At 41.1% G+C, this 21,341-nt stretch overlaps 1 protein-coding gene across 7 annotated transcripts in view; it reads right to left on the bottom strand.

The window, feature by feature from the left end:
• TBC1D1 (TBC1 domain family member 1) overlaps nt 1-21,341 on the bottom strand; it is a 109,880-nt gene that overhangs the window by 81,750 nt on the left and 6,789 nt on the right. For 5 of the 7 annotated variants that reach the window (XM_051616370.1, XM_051616366.1, XM_051616368.1 and 2 more), the window contains exons 1-2: nt 20,391-20,664; nt 12,327-12,842 (exon numbers count right to left, since the gene is read on the bottom strand). In XM_051616370.1, coding sequence (XP_051472330.1) covers nt 12,327-12,743 — 417 coding nt within the window. In that variant the 5' untranslated portion in view covers nt 12,744-12,842; nt 20,391-20,664. Of the gene's footprint in view, nt 1-12,326; nt 12,843-20,348; nt 20,665-21,341 lie in introns of those variants that run through there. The other 2 variants (XM_051616364.1, XM_051616365.1) reach the window with 2 other exon arrangements.

The raw sequence follows: 21,341 nt of genomic DNA on the forward strand, positions 1-21,341 counted from the left end.
TTAAAAACATACATGTAAAGAATATTCTAAAGTCCTACAAGTTTCTAGAAGGGAAACTTTGGTCCTTATCCAGATACAAGCATATGGTATCAAGCCCAGAACATGACTGAGAGCTAATGTTTTCACATCTATCAGATAGTCTGCTGAGGGGAACTGAGACATCCTAGAACATCAGCTGATGCCAAACACTAACCCAAATAAAGGATGTATCTTGTTTCGTGAATTTTAATACCTAAGAATAACCTCCAGGAACACTAGTTTCAGTTCTGGAGACAGTACCTTTACTTATTGTTGGTTCTTGTGCTAGCTCACTGGACAGTAAAATATCAGCTCATTACAATACTTTCACAGGCATTTATTCCCCACAAGAAACCCAGGAGGGGAATCCAAACAGAACTGCAAAAGGAGAATTTGGAAAAAGAAAGTAACATGGGAATGACAGTACCAAAATTCTTATTGAAATCCCACCAGGGTATTTTAATTGATTTCAACCAGTCTTGGACTAAGCATTCAGTAACTCTTAACATGCGGAATTGCCCTGCTGGTGGAAAGCGACAGCAGGAGAGGTGAAAATTGTCACAGCTATTGCGGTATCTTACATTTGCTCTGGACAGCCACTAAGTGGCACTTAAACACCTCATCTTAAACCGTGGGGAATCTGCAAATTGTTGCGGAGGGTGTGAGGGACGGGTTGAAATGGAGTTACCACTGGGGACTAATCCCTTGTAAGAACAATGAAGTTCACTTCCTGCAATTAGAGAAACTTTCTAAGGGCCTGACTGTGTACGAAAATGTTACTGGCAAAACTGCTGTACCGTGCTCCATAGACGCAGAAATACTGCAGATGCTCTGCAGAAGCAACAGCTTCCTTTCCTGAATCCTGGTACTGCTTTGGGAATCGGAGTGCTCCGTGCCAGTAGATCATTACCCACTATTGTGTCATAGATGTAATTTTGAAATACGCACTTAAACCAGGAAAATGGAAGTGCCTTATCGCTGCTGGAATGCAGGTCAAACTAAAGCAGCCCTGACGTCTTAAGACAACTTCTAGAAATGCCTCTGAGTTCAGTTTCAGCAGCAGATCTCTGCAGGGACCAACACCGTTTGGACTTGTAGATGCACACTAGAATTGGGGTTTTAGCAGTCAGCAGAGAATCTGTTGTGATGAATGGGGCTTTGCTCTTCTGAAGACTTCAGTACTTTGTTGCTTCCTAGACACATCATACTTTCATTTGCATTTTAATCAAAGAAACCCAGTTTTCCTAATAATGGTGTTGAATTACCTATGTTAATAATAATCCTGAACATGCTAATGCATTATAGCTATAATTTTTCTTTTTATCTGGTTTTGAAAGTGCTTCTGTTTCAACTAAAAGGCTTCCTAATTGAATGAATTACAGAAACTTGAAACAATTTTTATTTTTTTTTTCCTATATGAACAGCATAACTTTCACTGGAAAATATCTGAAGATAAAACCAAGCAGAGTAGTATATTAGCTATTTTACGTGCTAACCAAGCACGCATTTACAAGCACATTCAATGTCATTACTGCAAGTATTTCTGTTGTCTTGAACGGAACTAACCTAAACTTAAAATGCATACAGGTTTTCAGCACCAAAGACTCAGAAGTAAGATTTAGGTACTATGTGCTTTTTAGGCTCTGAAAGAAACCTCATTTTCAGTTAGCCACAGGTTTAGATGCAAAATACCCAACCAGTATTAGCTGCAAGCTCTATTTTTCACCTTTGTGCTGAATGTGGTCTCCAGGAATCTCAAATTGTGAGCTACCAGTTTTCTTTTATTCTGTCTTCCTGTGAAAGTTCTTTATGTTATGATTAAAAGCACAATATATATAAGCAACAAAGCAACTCAGCAAGCCACAGTACATCATAATTGCTAAGAATACAATTCTTAAGTACATTCTGTGTGTGTGAAACTAGTTTTGTGAGGTTCTTCTAAAGGCTGAAGCAAGAAGCTTGCAAATGAAAAGCATTAAAACAGTTACGAAGAAGGATCAAGCTTAACCTAATGCTAGAGGAATCACCAGCAGCCAAGCTGATTTTATGACCAGCAGTGGATCTCAATCACTGTCACTCTGGGAAAAGTGGGGGGAGGGTGGGAAAAAAAAGAAGTCCACATCAACCAGCAGTTTCATACAAAGGACAAATCAAGTATAAACTGGCATTATCCACTCAATCCTTATATCAGATCCTCAATGATCAACCTTTAGGGCAGACACACATATCCATTTAAGCCTGTATTTGTCCAGTCACACAAATCATTCTTTAGGAAAATATTTCCCACAGCCCTTCCCATAACTTGACGTCCACAGAGAGGGTAAAAAAACAGAAATACAGAACAACTGAGTCTACACTGGGCAAGGGAAAGAACTGATTTTACAACAGTGATTTGTTACCATTATTCACTTTGACATATAACAGGATGGGAGATTGTGCTGCTAAAGTAAATACAGCGGTTATATATGCCTCTCCTGCTTTGGTTTTCTGCTCCACTACAGCCAAAGAGCCCACATCTGATGACCTTCGGGGCAAAGCATAAATGTAAGCCCAATGCAGGCAAAACTCTAAAAGAAAAACCAATTGCATGGAAAAATAAGGATCTACTTCAGGAGGGTGATTTACTCAGTATTTTAATTTATTAATTGCCACCTTCATATTTTAATGTGGAAGGCTTGAATTTGTCCATTAGGGCCATTTTAGAATCTGAAAAAAAAAAAAACAAACAACAAAATACAATTGCCTGAACATGAATGTACATGTTTAAGTAGCTTCAAGTGAAAGAAATCCCAAGCTTTTCAGAGAAACTTGTAAAGCAGAGAAAAGACAGGTTTTGTTTTCCCTAGTCTTGAGGAAAGATCATTGATGTAGGATGCAGTCCTACAATCTCATTTGTGCCAGAACCACTTTTGCGTCTATCTGAAGAGATTGTGCTAACTTACATGATCGATAAGGTCTCTATTTGACAAAAGCTATCTTCCCTCATGTTTAAAACCAGATTGTACATGCTTTGAATGCTCTGTTTCATGAACTACATTACACCGCCCTCAATATGTTGTTGTACTGTGTGCCACGAACACTAACACTGGATTAGCTAAGGTTTATTTTTAATAAAAGCTGTTCTTTGTCAAAGCAGGTTTCCCCCCCCTCTAAAATATGCTTCCTGGCTTTAAACTGCATACAACTATCATTGCACCATGTAGCCACAAAAATATTTTTAAAACATCACAACAGTGCAAACTTACAATCATTAATTAAATGAAAAATAAAACCCGTCTTCTGAATGTAGATAAGAGTTCGCAACTTGTGCTTGGAGCTCAATAAGGCAGTGTTTTTCCATAAGTCCTCCAGTCTTTACCTTCAGCAAACCACAGCACTAACTGCAGGAAATACATTGGAGATCCTTTATCATTAATTATTCCTCTTTGTAGTATTGTACATTCAGCTTAATTTTCAATGCTGCTATAAATAAAACTTTATTTTCTGAACTCTTTGTTCTGTGCATGCAGTCTGAGTTTCTCGATTCTTTCTCACTCAGAACTTTCCCAAAGGTGCAACTCATACTTCTTTGTTTGTCCAGAATTTTGTGCTGGCTGTGAGTTGGCTTGAAGCTGCAAGTCAGACTAGACTGCGAGGCGATGAAGAGTCCTGTTCACTTACTTTGAGCATTCAACACCTTTGCAGAAGGCAGAGTTTACTACTCTGCAGTAAGGTGAGGTGAATAACTTTGCTGTTACCTATTTTGTTATCGTTACTACTTGTGAAGATGGAGAATCTAACACATCCAGTGCTGGGGTAATGTGTGGATGAACACAGCCTCTCAATTGAAGACATACATCATACTCGGAGAACTCTGTAGATTCAGTAAATTCTTAAATTTCCACATTCACCTTTGACACAAAGTTATCTTCAACCTTTTCAATCAAATTTGAAGACTACAACATCATCAAACTCCTGCAAAGTTTAGGAAATTGGTCACAGAGGCTGAACTTATTTCTTGGTGAGGGTGCTGCTCAAGAAAGCAGAAATAAATTCTTTCAGCTCAGAAAATGAAATAAAATAAAGCACAGGATGAGTACTAGAAAGTTTGTGCCAGGGTGAGGTTGAAGCCACAAAAATGAAGGCATTTCCACATGACAGTGTTTCACAACACATTCAACTCCTCTGAGACACATTTGCTAGTAATTTTAAGACAATTAGGAGTAAATAATGGAAATGTACTAAAAGCCTTCCATTCCCATCACCATAACAGCAGCTGACACAAGACTGTAAGAAGGTATTTACCAGCACACAGATTGTTCCCATGTTGTTTATGTCTTCTCAAAGCGAGGCTATCTTTGGAGTCACTGGACAGGTATGCAGTGACTTCTTCTCACATAATGCCAGCAAGACAAGACTTCAAAGTCTGTGACACTTCAGGTGTCTAGGTGGCTCTGTGTTACCTGTACAGAGGCCAAATACCTGTACAGATGCCCTGCTTTTAGAACCTATGCCACCATTAAACCTATGTTTCCTGCTGCACAGCCCAGTCCCTTTGGAATACCCCTGGTGCTGCACTGTATTTCCACCATCTGCTTGTGAAAGTACCAGGAAAAAATTGTCCCAAATTACAGTATGTTCTCATTTTAGTTTCCAAATTTGAGTCCACTTGGAATTTGACAAAACATTTATGGTGATCTAGCAAGGTGCACTGAGTTGGTTTGGAGCAGAAAGGAATTCAATTAAAACTCCATGGCATAAGACTGACTGAACCAGGGATCTGAAGTCCAGCTTTCTCTCTCTGCTCTAGAAAGTGTGGCCTTGCTTCTCCTCGACTCTCACAAAGGTGCTCATTAAACTGTTCTGTGATCATGTCAGGATGCTAAGTTAACTGAAACTGTATCGCTTCTCCTTTTGGAATATTTAAATTGCTCTGAACTGTTTCACTGTGTGACACCACAGCACAATATGAGAGTAGGGGAAAAATGGGAATGTGCAAGGGAGTGCAGGATGACCAAAAGCTGGACTCAGACTAGGTTCATATGTTAAGAGTGAGCTTCTCTTTGGAGATATGTAAGGAAGCTCTTCTCTATGCGGCAAGGAAGTTTCATAAAGAAACATTAACTCTGGAGGATGCTTGGAGATGATGGCTCCAATTACCTGTACTGGACTTCACAGGCCACAAGCATCAGACCTTGTGAGACAAAAGGAATGATCAGTACTCAGGTAAGAAGCCATCACAAATCCGTTAACTATGTTTTAGCCTCAGTTCTGCTGTTTTGTATTTGTGCTACAATCCCCAACAACAAAATGAAGGAACAATATAAAATCCTGGCATGAACTCAGGCTCTAAAATGAAGTGCACATGACAGCACAAGTAACATACAGCTACTTTCAATATGGAATAAATTGAAAAACACACAAACAATGTAATCTGATACAAAATACTATACCTTTGAAGTCACAGGAAGAATGCTTATTCTGGAGCAGATATTTCTGTCTGATTTAAGAGACTGCAGAAATCACAAGAAAATATAATTGTTTATGTTGCTGCTGCTGTAAGACTATATTTCTCTGACTGTAAGTCAGGAAACAGCAGTGGTACTGCACAAAATACTTCCTCCATGGGGCAATCACACATGATGTTGACGAAAACACACAATACTTCTTAGAAAATGAAAATGAACACAGGAGCACTTAGCTGAGCCAGGATGTCATAAGGTCACTCTGTAGTCTGACAAGAGCCCCAAAAAGGCTTGGGATAATGCTGTCAATGGCAGGGTCAATGGCCACTAAAGCCCCCCAAAATAAGATTTCACATACATGAATTATTTCAACAGATAGCAAGATAAAGTTGGTATAGTTACAGTTATGATCTAGGCTCAGGATAAGCATAAAGTCTGATTAATTGTGGGTGTCCAAAGCACAGCTGGCTGTTTGCATTACATAGGACACTCTATTAAGATTTGCACAGCTAAACTTTGACCTACTTTGTATACCAGACTCTGAACATGAACAAATATATATTTGGGTTTTCATTTATTCTGCTGGATTTTTTTTCTTATTTTTTACAGTAATTTCTCCAGTTAGCATCTGAGAGACAATAAAGACTTCCTAAACCAAAGAGCAGTGCTAGCAGTTTGCAATTACATAGATTTCATCACAAAAAACCAAACAAACCAAACTCAAAGGTGCCTATGAATAGAAGGCAGAAAACAGACAAATTAAGCTATCAGTTGCACTGAAATAAGCCCAGTTGCCTCATATTATTTCAGTGGATTATGCTTTTTACAAAAGAAGAACCATGTTTTAATCTCCCTACACTCCTCAAGAAGTAAAATACAGTAGAAAAAGACCACCCTATCTAAAAAATAATCTTGCCCCAATTCTTTTAAGAAAGGGAAATGGTGCTGTTAAAAATGAGATACTTAGAGAGGCCATATCTTAGCGTCTAATGTAAGAACAAGTTGCGTAAGGATCCTCAGTCACGAAGCTAAGCCTCACAACAACTGCTTTGGAGTTCACTGGGCCTCTGCCATTCCTTTTATAGATGAATAATGTGAAGTTCACTTCCAACATCAGCTCTGTGCAGCCTCACAGAGAGCTAAGTGTTGATTATCTGAAACCAGCTTCTCTAGCACATAATCAGATCACAAGCAACATATAACAAAGAATACTGCATTACAGGTAATACAGCATGATCTGCTTAAGTGGATAAGCTATTGTAACCCAAAAAAGTAGGTGAAGGTTGTTTAAAAATGCAGTAACTGTTGAAGTAATTGGTGGACTTAAAAAATTAAGACCTCTGACAAAAGGCCAGATCACTGTTTTAACCAAACAGCTCAACAACAAAGCAAGTGCTAAATTTTTAAAAGTGCCTCAGTGTAAGGGGATGGGACTTAGCTGTGTCTGCTATGGGACAGATTTGGCACAAGTAAAGACACTGAGCAAACTCAGGGCTTGAGCAGGTGTCCCACTCTGCTGCAAACATATGGGCACTGCCACCCTCATGGCAATATTCCTCCAGCCGCCAGAAGCCCAGTTCCTGGTTTACAACACTATGGACACTACAGAACAAAGATTTAGAAGCAAGCAGACCCGATGTCTTGTGCAGCTGTGATCCTGCTTAAATCACAAGCAATATTTCTCTACAAAATAGACAAGAACAGTTCCATCCAGTGTTTTGCCATTATAGCATTAACAGCTTGGGTAAACATAAGCATGTATCACAGGCTGTTATGACAACTTGTGCCCAGATTCCTGGCACAAGTTTTTTTTCCAAAAAAATAAACTTAACTCTTTCAAAATCTGAACTTCTTAAATTTCTTCATACTATAGTTCTGCATGGGTCATTGATAATGTCACAAATATTTATCCTTACAAGATATCAGGGATTGTAGAGGCTTACAAGTTTTCAGGCTCTGCCTCAAATCCTCTAAACCTCCAGTTCATATCACAGAAAGAAAAAAGAAGAAACTTCAAAAGATTCTGAGCATCTGCTTCACTAAAAAGGTGACTTTTACTCTGCATATAGGAATTTATTTTACCCTATGACCAAGAAGAACAGGTGGACAAGGCACTCTACAGACAATTAGAAGCAGTCCCATGTTTGCAGACCATGGTCCTGACAGGATACCCAAGTATCTGCTGGAGGAACAACACAGTGGGGCATAATCAATCCAGCAAGTTCCCAGAGAGCACAGATGACAGCTTCCCAAGCAAAGTGACCAGAGGAGGTGATGAGGAGAGGTGGTCTGGTGGACCTCATACTTAGCAACATGGAAGGTTAAAGGCAGCCTTGGCTGCAGTGACCATGAGATACTGGAGTTCAGGATCCTGAGAAACTGAGCAAATATCAAGATCACAACCCTGGCCTTCAGAAGAGTAGTTCTTAGCCTCTTCAGGGATCTACTTGAAAAAGTATGAGGTAATAAAGGCCCTGGAGGGAAGAGTGTCCAAGAAACCTGGTTGTTATTCAAAGACCACTGCCTTCAAGCTCAAGAGCAGTCCATCCAAACAGGTTAGGTAAAAATACCTAGACAGATGCACACAGATCTCCCAGTAAAACTCAAACATAAAAAGGGAGAGTACAAGAGGTTGGAAGCAGGGACAAGTAACCCCTGAGAGGAATATATAGACACTGCCCAAGCACACAGACTCATAATTAGGAAAAACAAAGCCCACCTGGAGTTGAATCTGGCAAGAGATGTCAAAAGGACTTCTATAGCTACATGGGTGAGAGAAGGAAGACTAGGGAAAGTGTGGGCCTGCTGCTGAATGGCACACAGGACATGGAAAAGGCTGAGGTACTGAGTGCACTCTTTGCCTCAGACTCTAAACCATCAACTTTAGAACCATTATTCTTTAGTCACAATATATATAAAAGTATAATAAAGGACAGTACAATCTTTACCTGCCTTAAATCTACACTAGCCCAGGGCGTTATCAGATAAACTAGTGACCAGCAGTCCATTTGCCAGCCAAAATACCAACATCCAAGATGAAACATATGTAATTCATTTGATATAACAAAGAAAGATTGCTTAATGGCACCTGGAATTCCTTTTCTAAACTGAAAATATTAGCAGAAATTACTGCTCTTCTGTAATGTTTTGGCTACTTTGTATCTGCTGGAGAGGGATATCCTGTGACAGTATGCCATTTGCTTCTCCTTATCTAGCTCTTTTCCTTCTTCCAAGTGAATGACACGCTAAAGGAAGGTGTCCTATGGAAGGAGAGCTTTGCTGCGTTTGCGGCGAATGAGCTCATGAGAGAAGCAGCACATCTCACCTACAGTTTCAAATACTGCAGGTAAACACAGTTCAAACTACCACATCTCAAGTGTAGGACAAAAATGCCAATAATTTTTAATGTACGTAGTTTTCAATAACAACAACGTCAATAGCATCACATTCCTGTAGAACAGAGGCAAAGAGCAGATCAGAAGCTGTTGGGAAGATACGCAAGCTGGTAGCATGTATGTTTTAATTTAAGCCATGGCACTCCTACAGTACCCAAGCACTCTGGCCAAGCTGTTCAACAAAGATGTGTTCTTATAACGAAGGTACTATCCCACAAGCACAGATTTACTGGAGAGTTAACTTTTCCTGAGATTCCACCACCATTACTCAACACAGCATGCATAATCCCCACCTATGACCTACCAATAGTCTTCATTAGCTCCCTGCAGGCAATATAATTGAATCCAAGCTCCATTCCTGGGCACCTACAAAGAATATGCTGTAACACTTCAACCTCACCATCAGACAGACATTAGTCATTCATGAGGCCCCATCTGCACCTCCACAGAAAGACGATGAAGGGGTAAAAAACTCCACTAACACTAGTGGAAAATTACTGAGGTTATACATGAAGAAGGAAGGAAGACTCCAAAGCCCGTATCTGACAGATCTGCTTAGAAAGGGACCCTAATCCACAAGAGAAGCTCTCTCTAGGCTCCTAGGTAAACTGATTCTCTTAGTACTAAATGGAGTGGAATAATGCATGTGCTTGTTTTCAAGTAATGTGTCAAGGAGCAGTTTTCCAGGACAGCTTCTTTCACCCTTCCCTACCTACTGCTATACTAGCAGGGAAAGCGAGCTAATGGCTGCCATGATGATGGAAAGGAAAAAAATTATACAAGATCTTGCAAAGTGAAGACAAGAAGACAAAGATCACAATAGGACACTGCCTTTTATTCTACTTCTAAAGCAGAGCAGAACAAAGAATTCCTTGCAAAGAATTCTGACATTATTTAGTATTAATTACCTGTCTACTGACTTCTTTAAAGTGGATGTGTTGGTAATGGAGCAACAATGAACCAAACAGCCCTGTATTCGTATCCAGGAAAAACACTGCATGCACTCCCACATCCCCATCAATTCTAGACTTCAGCTAAGTATTACCCAGCAAAAAATCATCTCCCCTTAACAACATGCCTTCATATTAAACAGTAATATCACTAATCAAGTATATCTTCTTGATCAATTTGAATACATAAAGGAATACAACTACAGTAAACGGACTGCAGTCACTTGCAAAGCTGATGCTAAAATTAGCCTAACCATTCCTGTTTTTCTGTACTTCCTACCACCTCCAGTGCTATTTCACCATCTGCACCAAGTTCAAGGTTTTTGTTCTCCTCTTCAAAGGCCTTCACTCTTTAGTCTTCTACTCATCTGCTTTCATATTAATATACTAATTCTTCCTAGTCTATTTCTCCCACAGACATCCTTCTGCCCTCTTCTATACTACTTATCCTAAAGTGGGAATATACTCAGAACTTATTTGCAAAGCCACAAGGTACCTTCTACTTCAAATCCTCAGTCAGACCTGACCTAATCTGAAAATTCTATGTCAAATATAGCCCTACTAAAGATTTATATATGCAGATACAAACAACTGTGGCTCTTGGAGTTTACAATATTACTGCAATTAGTAACCATGGGTTTCTTTATTTTTAAATAAAAATAGATGAAGTGCAATTATCACAAAAGTCTGAAGGTCCAGGATTGCTGAGTAAAGATTTGTTACAACCACATAAACTCTGTTTAATCACAGAGCAAACAGGAAAAAAGTCAGCAGGAGCAAATGCCAGCACAGGAGTCTGCTGAGCCACAGAGGCTGAAAAGGTTCTGTTTCTAAAACTCATTTCTTCTGAAGTTGAACATCAGCTGCAGCAACATACTGCTAAATTCTTTATCCCAACTCACTTGCTTTGAACAAACAGATCCCTCAGTTTGTAACAGAGGTACACAGCACACTCCTGTGCATTCAATCTGGTAATCTGCCAAACAGGTAACATCAGTTCACTCCTCTTGATAAATACACAACAGGTAGGCACAACTCAAATTTAACTAGAGACGGATTTTGTTCTTCTTCATTTCAAACATGTCTAGTAATTTGATTAAACATGAGGAAAAAGTATTTCAACCTTGTGTTGCAGAAGATGATGCACCAGAGGTGATCAGTGTTATGTACTAACCATAATCCTGTAAAGTCACATGCCACAAAATAAGCACATAAGCAAAATGCATTTACTAGATTCTATTCAATGCCAAGTCCTGAAACATCTATTCTGTATTTCTGCTCCTTTACATATATACATTTTTACATTTTAACTTGACAAGATTTCTCACCTGAATGCCTGTGATTTACAACATATTTGCCTTCTAATTTACCAGAACTGCCTCTTTATCTGTGGGGATTTAACTAAAGCTGTTTCCATGTTTTGGGCTCTAAGCTTGAGACCATGGATTTGGAACTGTACAATGATTTGCTATTGGGCAGGTTGGCATAAATCCCATGTGTGGTGTACGTTCACATTATACCTTCAAGGTGCTTCAGCAGGACATCTCCTGTGAGTCAAGAAGCAGCATGTAGCAAGGTGCAGTTTTGCAACATTGAAACTGAAGTCTACACTCAAGAAGTGAAGGATATGTTACTGTTTTGTGCCAATTCCTACTCTCCTTACCCATTAATGAGAGTTCCTGTCTCATATTACTCTCAAACTAAAAAGATCAACAATTTTTAATGCTTCCACCTTTTCAGCAAGGACAAAAATTGCTCTTCGGAGACGCAGACTGAGCCAAATCTCACCTCAGTGTGAGACACATACACTCCAGTTCCTGCCCCATGCCATGCAGCAGCAAGCCTGCCTGTCCAGAGTCGCAGCACGGTGCTCTAGCCTCGCTCCCATTACCTGACACCCATCTCCAGGCTCTGTGGATTACAGAGCTAGGAAGTTGTTTTCACATCACATTGCATACCACATGCAGGCTCCACCCCACCCCCTCTTGCTTCTGAGAGAGGAGGTATCTCTATTTCCCCATCACATAGGTCTCAACTCAGGAAAATAGAAATTTGAGAGGTCTGACCGTAGGATTAGATAAAGTTCACAGTGACTCAAGGGTGAAATCCTAGACTTAGTGACATCAACAGAAAAACTCTCACTGACTTGAGGGCCAAGATTTCAGCCCATATCTCAAATTTAAGTGTTTTTTAAGCCACTGAAATTCAGGCTCTGATCCTGCAGGAGATTTACACACCTTTCACTGCATATACTAAGCAGTTGAAATTCAACTGGACCATTAACATCAAGAAAAGTGACACTTGTTGCTAATTTTTAGTGAGATTCAGTCGCTAATTGTAAATACAACCTTAAGACCTTACACTATAGTGAAGTTTCAAAGAGCACAAAAGCAACTCCATTTAAAAAGAAGTAGCATCAACTCTTCCACATTTCCATCATACTCTATAAAACATATGATAGTAGAATAATAAATTCTGCAATATAATTCCAACAGTTGCTTGTTTGGGGTTTTACTTACTTTTGTCTGATCATCAGCTTTAAATACATAGCAGATACTTCTCTGATTTTCTGCTCCATCCTTTATCAGACAAGCAAAGTAGCTTGGATCGTGACTGTTGTGAATCAGTTTGTGGACATGCTGTGGCTTGTATTCAAAAAAATTTGAATAAATCAAAGGATCCCACTGGTGGATTTCCCCTGTGTCTGGTTCACATCGCAAACTTGCTGGTGAAACATGAAGTCGGATTTGGCTGACACTAGGTTCTTCTTTGGAAGACTTTGTACTGAGCATCCGAATCTCTGCCACAATCCAAGGCAGCATGGACATGGTGGTTAGGGAATGCACTGGCAGGGAACCAACCAGCTGGAGACTGAAACTTGCTGAGAAATCACTGGGCGTTTGATACTTTTTAACTTTGAATGTTATTGGCTCCATTTCACAGTCCTTTAGGGAACCTGGACTACTTCACCAATATTTCAGTTCCATGGAATTACAATATCTGGATGGTTCCTTTGATTAAGGAACAGAAGAGTTCTGAAAGGAAAAGAAATAGTTATATACGTGCTGGAACCCTATTGTAAATGAACTGTCAGTAACACAAATATTTAACAGCTTCACATCAAAAGAGACATACCAGTCATCTACCATCACCTCTAGCACATTTCCGCTACATTGGGCCTTACTATTTCAGGTCCAACAAATGTAATTAGTACTAAATACACTGCTTGGAAAAAAGTCAGTCCTGATATAAAAGTTGCCTTACAATTCTTGCTTAACCATCTAATGAGTAACTAAACTCAGAAATGCACATTCTTTCTAGGCTGTTTCTGTTCCATGGGCAGGCACATTTGGATCCCACTCACTTATTTCAGTCCTATTGTCACAGAAGGAACTCAGCTGAGCGATTCTGACTTTCAAGACAGTTGAAGTCAGTGCTTGCTGAGACAACTTTTCATTTAAAACAAACAAACCCAAAAAACACCCAAAAGAATGCGAAACAAAACAAAAGTTAGCTTTCTTGTTCTTAAGTGGATGAACCAACATAAATGGGTACCAACACAGTTGTTTCCTTGGGTTTCATTTGCCAAGTGATTATGGGCCATTACCAACCAGACTTTAATTAAATGATACCCCAGAAATTGTTGTCAAAAAGCTAGCATCAGTAAACTGATCACTGATAAACTGGTCAGACAGCAGAGACAAGCAACAATTCTTACAGCATTCCACTAAAAACCAGATTATTCACAATTCATTCCTTCATTTTAAGGCCTGCCAGCCAGACAGGAATACTTAATGTTTGCCACATTGATACAGCATCATTTTCATTTCTTAAAATATCAAATGGAACCAAGTTACATACAACCTTGTTACACTCAGTATCGGCTATTACTATGACACTATATATTAGTAGTTTTAGTAACAAAATCCAATAACTGCATTTCTCTATCAATTTTGTTTTGCAAAATATAGTCTATGAAAACACAGATTGGCATTTGTTATCCTACCATATTTTAACTTCTCATTAACTGAACCTGGTGTCAGCTGTTGCATTACTTTGTGTGAGACTGATGAGAAGGTGACAGGCCTATAATTGCCTATGTTTAAATACCATGACACGAGTTTACCCACAGCTTTCTGAGCATTTCCCATGAAAAGACCTACTAAAAACAACATGAGCAGTCCCAAGAACTCCTTACAAAACATTATTATATTTGAACAACTATTTAATAAATGGCACCTGTTTGCTGTTGCAACAGTATTTCTTGTCTTCGTTCTTCTACAAACATGATCAAAACTCATTTTCCCATGAGTTTTCATTAAAACTTTGTCCCTTATTTGTTCTTGTAAAAATATTTTCAAACTGAATGAGTTTCTAGCAGCATTTCACCTTGTTAAAAATAAAAGGATATTTGAGGATTTAAAAAAAACCCAACAAGAACAAAACTTTAAAAATCCAAGATGGAAATTCATTTTGAACTAAGTAAGTTTTTAAAATGCAACCTATTTGTTAATGTCTGAGTGGGTAAAACTTTTTCTGCAGTAACTAGCAAACTGTAAAAACAAGAGAACTACAGAAACCATGCGTTTGGGTACATTTACCATTTTGGAACTTTTGCAGCTTTTGACAAATTGATGCTGTGGCAACATTACCAGTTCCAAGGATGCCAAATTTAGTAAGGGAATCCAATAGTGCAGATTTTAAAGATGCTATCTGAAGAAATCATCATAAGTAGCTCATAGAAAAATATTTTTTAAAGCCTTTTTATAAGCTTGTGTGTGTGTCTGTGCATGGGATGCGTGGGAAAATGGGCCATGAAAATCCAGAATTTGCATGCCTCATTTCAATTATACTAAAAATATTTTTCAATATTTTTCTTCAGTTTCACAACCAAGGATGAAAATAAGCATCTTTAATATAAATGCATTGCATCATATGGGATAGTAGCTTCAGGAAGCATTTTTACACCTTATCAGCACAGACCGCTAAACACAGTTAACATTTTAGTTTTGCATTAAAATTGCAAATTGTTTTACACCAAAATTGTCTCTTCTTCTTTGACATATAATTAGAAATTTTTTCTGTTTAACTGTAACAGTGAAAAACAGTTCAGCAACTGCAGGGAATATTGGATTAACTCATAACTACAATGATGTGTAGTCCAAAACACGTAAAAATTGAGTTTTTAGCTTATAGCGTTCTCGTCATTTAGTGGCACACATCTCAGGTTATGAAAGCCTAAGAAAACTCCATTATTAATTGAAAATATATTTCTATAGCTCATTTTTATTAGCCCCATACTTTTTGTAACCATATTTCTCAACTGTGTTTTCTCAGAACTCTTTTTTTTTTTTTTTAAATGCAATTAAAGAAAATGCATATAAAAATACAGTAATCCTCATTTAAATCAACTTTTCAAAGAAGAACAGCTTCATTTGGAGTACCACCATCTACCATACTCTTTTAGCCTAGACCTAGGAGGTACACCTGCCTCTAACAGGATCAAGTATCACAATATAACACATTATTTTGCATGCTAACTCTAAGCACTGAACAGCATTTAAAAAAACAGGTTGATACTCTGTCATATTTAACAAACATTGAACTGCTGGAATGTATGTAATATAAATGCAAAGTTTCTTGGCATTCATATATTTTTAACAAAATAAACACCTCACAAAGTCAAAAGCATAAATACTCCAATGTCTGTATTTGTTATTTCTAAAGAAAATCAGTTAATGTTAAAACAAAACAGTTAACTAGAAGTCAGAATGCAAGGTTTTTTTCCTAACATCAAGAGGCACTTAAAAGTGCAGTTTCTTAGAGCACAAATATAGTAGTATCAGGTCTCCTTATCTAACCTCTACCATTACATTACCATTCTGCATGTTCCATCTCCCTTTTCCAGTCATTCTTTCTTTGTTTCCCCCTGTTGTCATCCTTATCTTAATTTACATGCAGATCCCACCAGAAATTATACCATTTTCATGCTGCCAGTGTTAATGTACTTTAAGTTTACACCAAGGACTAGGCTTTAATTCAAGACCATGAAGTATTTATATACATGGTTAATTTAGACCTAAAAATAGTTCTGTTCACTGAACAGAACTATTCCCAGCCATGAAATTAAGCACATACTATGACCAAAGAGTGTCTGTGGTCTGAGCTCTGTCTGTCCTGACTCCACCACTTGGAATTCTGGCACCTTCACTCATCTCTGGTTGTCACTACTCAGTTCATCTCCTGCAAAACTTGGCTCTGCAGAACAGTACCTGTTTACCATCTGTATTAGTACAGTAGGCCCAAATAAGCTCCCTCTTCCTCCCAAGTGTCTGATTAACTCACAACCAGTGTCTTCAAAGCAAAAGCTGTTTCACCTTTGATCCAAGAGAGAATAGAAAAGGTATAAAAAGAAAAGCCTTGTTTCCTTCCACCTAGACTTTTATCTTCCTTTGACAGCTCTAAATGCCATTCAGCTCCACTATTCTGGGCTGGGAGAAGACTGCCAGGCTTTGCTCCACACACAGGCTGAATGTCTCCAGTTGTTCTTCCAGTGCTCACAGACATAACTCCTCTTTCTTCCCATCATCGGCATCTTCTGAAGGACCTCCATTACCCTTGCACTCAGAGCTGAGAAGAGCTTGAGTGGCACTCCTCAGCTAACAGCTTTACTGCTGTCTGAGAAATGTTAATATATCCAAACTGTATCTTAATGTTGCCACTGCTTAACCTGCATTGATTTAGCTGTATTTGTTCCATCAGCACAAAAACCAGCCAGGCAAACTGTACCACATGTGATACTTACACAAACTGCACTAATAAACCTCACCCCACCTTCTAAATTAGGAGATACCAGACTGGACTGACTCACTAATGTGGAAGACGCACATGGGAACATATGTGTGCTGCTCTTTGTCCTCCACTTCTCTTTTGCTGTGATCAATCCATCCACTGACCTCTCACATGCAGGGAGCAGACTTAGAAAGCATACAGAGTTACACCAGCAAAATCTGATACTGTGTGTTTTTTAAAAAATACATATGCTGGGCTCTTGTCCCAAATTTAGTTGTATTCTCATATTTTTATACCACTAGAAAGTAAAAGGGACACCTTCAGAGGGAAGTAAGGGTGATGGCAGAACAGCATGAAGAGGCCAGTTATGAAAATTAGTACCTCTGCTATTCTGGAACCCAGGTTCTCCTTGTATGAAGGTACATGTCTAAGCAGCTGTGCATCATGCAGGACACCATTCCTCGAATCTTATCTTTGCTTAAGAAAGCAAAGACTTCATCATGAAAACAAGGCACAGAGTCTGGTAGGTGCCCTTTGGTTAGATGGGGCCAGGTCAACCTTGAGGTTAGAAAGGAGAATCTCACGGGCTTTATTAACTTGGGACGGGGGTGTCACTGAAAAACAGGTTTTGGAAAACCAGGCAGATATGGGATGGACTCAAATGAAGACAGAAGAGAAAAGCAAAAAAAGGGAGAGAGATTGTTCTAAACCAGAACAACACAGACAAATAAAACCAAACCAAAACACAAAACCAACAAAAAACCCTCAAACAAACAAAAATCCAAACAAAAAGAAAACCCCAAACAGAACGGAAACTACAACAGTGGTGAAGGGTTATCCATCTTCTCTGGTCTGGACTAAATTCAATACAGACAGGTGGCCAAAATTTTCAGACTCTGTGTTCAGAACATAGATAACTATAGACCTATGTGATCTTTTACTCTCCTCCAGCTCATCCCCTGGATTGGTAGCAGATGGAGTGCTGGGACCCACAGCAGAACTGACAAGTTTAGAAGCTGCGTCAAGCAAGGAAGCAGTCAGAACTTCCACACATCAATGATTAAATGAGGAGTTTGACCTGTGAGCTGCTGAACAGAAAGACCCCCAGCTTCCTCGACCTTTGCAGTTCATCTGAGAGACAAGTGTGCAGTTACTCCACATCAGGCTGCTGACATGACAGCAACTGTTTTCTTTTTTCTGTAAGTTGGTTTTCTTTCTCCCCTCTAAGAAGCTAAGCAAAACTTGCAACCATATAGCAAGGTATTGTGAAAAACAGACAGTCTTAAAGAGCACAAATTTGTTCAGCTCTTCTCTGCGTGGCATTAGGACTGGACCGTGCTGACAAATGGAACCAGAGGCATTTGTACTGAGTGCACTTCACCGCTGATTATTTTAGCAGAAATATCATACTACTTAAGGATTATGAGGAGCCATGGCCTGCAGCCAGAGCTCTGGAACACAAGCCAGAACTAAATACCACTCCTCTCCCTCTCTGTCTGATCCTCAACTGAGATTTACATTGTCCTCACTCATGCTGACAGATTTCTCTATCCGCCTAGCAGGATATATAGAATAACATAAATGAGAACATGTACTAGGTATGTCATGATATGGTCACTGCTGAGAAGAGGTCCTTTTATGTTTCCATCAATATGGATTAAATTACTCCTTCTCTAGTATCACAACATAACAACTATTAGAACATTCTGTGGAGCAGCTACTTGCAAGCTTTATCTTTTTTCTTGAGGCTTCAAACAACATCTTTGGCCTGTTTTCTAGAAATAAGATTTATATATCATACCACAGGTTGCTCTTAGTTTTCAAAGAGTTCTAATTTAACCTTAAACCAGCACTTGGAATCACAACACACCCTTCTGTTGCAAGGATGTTTCTTTTTTCTCTCATAGTTACTTATTATTTCCCTCTAGATCTATGGCTTGCTGTGGGCAACAACAAGTCCAGACATCAATTTGCCTCAAAAAACATTTTACATTTTTGTTCTTTTTCCATATACATGCATTAAGTGCTGACTTATAAAATACTCTTTTCAATGCCACCAGCAGCTTCAGATGTGGCCCTGAGTAATGTTACCCTATGTAGTCTGAGCAACTAATTTGGCTTGGTGGTGATAATCACACCTAAAATATTTACTGATTCAACCAGCATTTATATCACTCCTCAAATAGGTTAAAAAAATTAAATAGACTATTAACCAAAAAAAAATTGCAGCAAAATGGTAAAGCGTTCAACTATCAAATGAAGAAAATGGTTCCCTCTTCCTGCCCTTGACACCTGTTGCTATGTCCTTAACAGAGTCCAAAGAAATTAAAACACTGATGATTGAGGTCTTATGAGTCTGCCTTATACAGACTTGAGCAAAATTCTGGGCTGTTCTACCACTGCAACGCACTGAAAAAATTATTTGTAAAGCAGAGCTTGCTAGGTAAATGACATTCTGAATGCCATTTGTTTTTATTCAGTTGCATACCCAGTGCCAAAATACATGCATCCAACTTTTCAGTTAACCAAATTATAAAGTGAAAAAAGTGTCAAGTCATCCATGTATCATTGAACTCCTTCCAGCCTGTCATTTTTCTCACCTGTAAGCATTTCTACTATTGCATATTACCTATGACTTCCAGCACTTCTATAAAACAAGATATGACAGATTTCTATGTCAGCATTTATAACTGTTAAAAGTGTAATAATATTCATCAGCTCAGAGGTACGTGCTATTCATGAGATGTATGTTTTTATTAATTTTGACCCACAATGTTCCATTCAATCTCTGGGCTTAACGGCAGGCACAAATCCCGCCATCTGCACTACTAAAGGTTCCCACAACAAATCTGCCATATTAGCCTCTCTCCCAAACACAACACAGCGTACAAAGGTCTCAATCTTTTCAAACTGCACTATAAATAACCACATTTGTTTCATACCTTTCATTAATGTGGTTTCAAGAGATCATTCCCTCGTTAATTTAGCACAAGGATTTAAAGGGCCATAAGAATACTGTGCCGGTATGTAAGGATTTTAAGGTTAAACTCCAAGTGTGCTGCTGTAGGAAAGGTGGGTTTTACCCCTACGGGAGGAGTCGCTGTTGGGAAGAGCAGGCTCTAGGAGTTGTTACACAGGGCGGTTTTGCTCTGATGGGTTAGGAAGGTGCAGGCAAGAGTGAGAAAAAGAACTAAAAGTAGAGCGTGGCACCTCACGTCAATCTCAGATTAAAATTCAAGTAGATCTTTTTGGTTATTCTGGCGAGAAACCAGCTCTCCCAAGACCCTGCGAGCCGAGAAGCGCGGCCCCGCCGCCCCCGTCCCGCGGGAATGCTGCCCCAGAGCAAGTGCTGTGGTTTCCCGGGGGCTCCGCTGCGACCGAGAGGGACGGGAGGGCAGCCCGCCCCACCCGCGGAGCGGCGCCCCGGCCGGACCCGCCTCGCAGCCGCTTCCTCTCGGTCACTTCGGGGACCCGGCACAGCGCCCGCACCAGCCCCGCCGCCCCAGCGGGGGGCCTGTCTACTCGCCTCAACTCTTCCACTTCCTCAAAGCTCAGAGCCGCTCTTCCTCCTTCCTTCTCTCCCTCCGAAAACGCAGCTCGGTCCCGCCAGCGCTGCTCCCCTGGGCGGGGGTCCCCCTCTCCGCCGCCCCGCCCCACGGCCGATCCCCGCCAGAGCCCGGCTGACCCGCCGCCCCTTGTTTGCTTACCGCCCCTTGCTTACCCCTCCTTGCTTGCCGCCCCTTGCTTACCCCTCCTTGCTTGCCGCCCCTTGCTTGCCGCCCCTTGCTTACCGCCGCCTCCCTGCTGCGCGGGGTGCCCGCGGCAAGGAAGTGCCTTGGGCGGGCAGCGCCACGGGCTGCCGGGCGCGTCCTGCCGAGGGGAGCGGGCAGGGAGCCGCTAACGGACGCCGGGAAGGGGGAGGGGAGAGGAGGGCACCGCAGCAGCTCCGGGCACCGCCGGCGCGGGCTCCCCGGGCAAGGCGGCTGCTGCCCGCCGGGTGCTGCTGCCCGCCGGGTGCTGCTGCCGGCCCCTCCGGGCCGTCCCGCCCCGCCCCTACCTGCCTCCGGGCGGGAGGAGGCGGGAGAGACCGAGCCGAGCGCCCAGCGGCTGCCGCTCACCGCCTCCCGCCGCAGCCAGCGCGGGCGAAAATAGCAACAGGCGGCGGGTCCTGGGCCCGGCGGGGGCGGAGAGGAGCAGCGGCTGGCGGCGGGCAGCCGGCAACAGGCAGCCGGCAACAGGCAGCCGGCAACAGGCAGCCGGCAACAGGCAGCCGGCAACAGGCAGCCGGCAACAGGCGGGCGCCCGTGTCGCGACAGAGGGCAGCTGAGGCCCCTCACCCCGGCCCGTTTCGTCCCTCTCGAGGAGGATTTCGGCGGCGCTGCCCCGCGGTCTGTCACGACCCCTCAGCCCAGGCGCGCCGCGCGGCTGGGAGCACAGGAGGCAAGGCGGGAGCCACCATCAAAGGGACGTTTGCTTCTTGAAGTAGCCCGGCGCTTGGAATCGAAGCCCCTCTCGGGTCTGGGCCAGGTCTGCGGGCTCGCTTTCTCTGAATCACCTTCGTGCCATCCTCCCACTTGCTCTATGCATGAGGAGCCACACGTGCACATATATACACGTTTTTATACATGAAATCGCGCGAAGAGTTGGCGGTAGTTGGTCTTCCGGTTGCCAGAGAGGATAAGGAATTAATAGATCCAGAAACTTAATTATACTCCTCAGCAAGTCCTCTTTCCAGGCAGTCT

The sequence above is a fragment of the Apus apus genome, chromosome 4 (assembly GCF_020740795.1).
Source record: "Apus apus isolate bApuApu2 chromosome 4, bApuApu2.pri.cur, whole genome shotgun sequence".
Classification (NCBI taxonomy): domain Eukaryota; kingdom Metazoa; phylum Chordata; class Aves; order Apodiformes; family Apodidae; genus Apus; species Apus apus.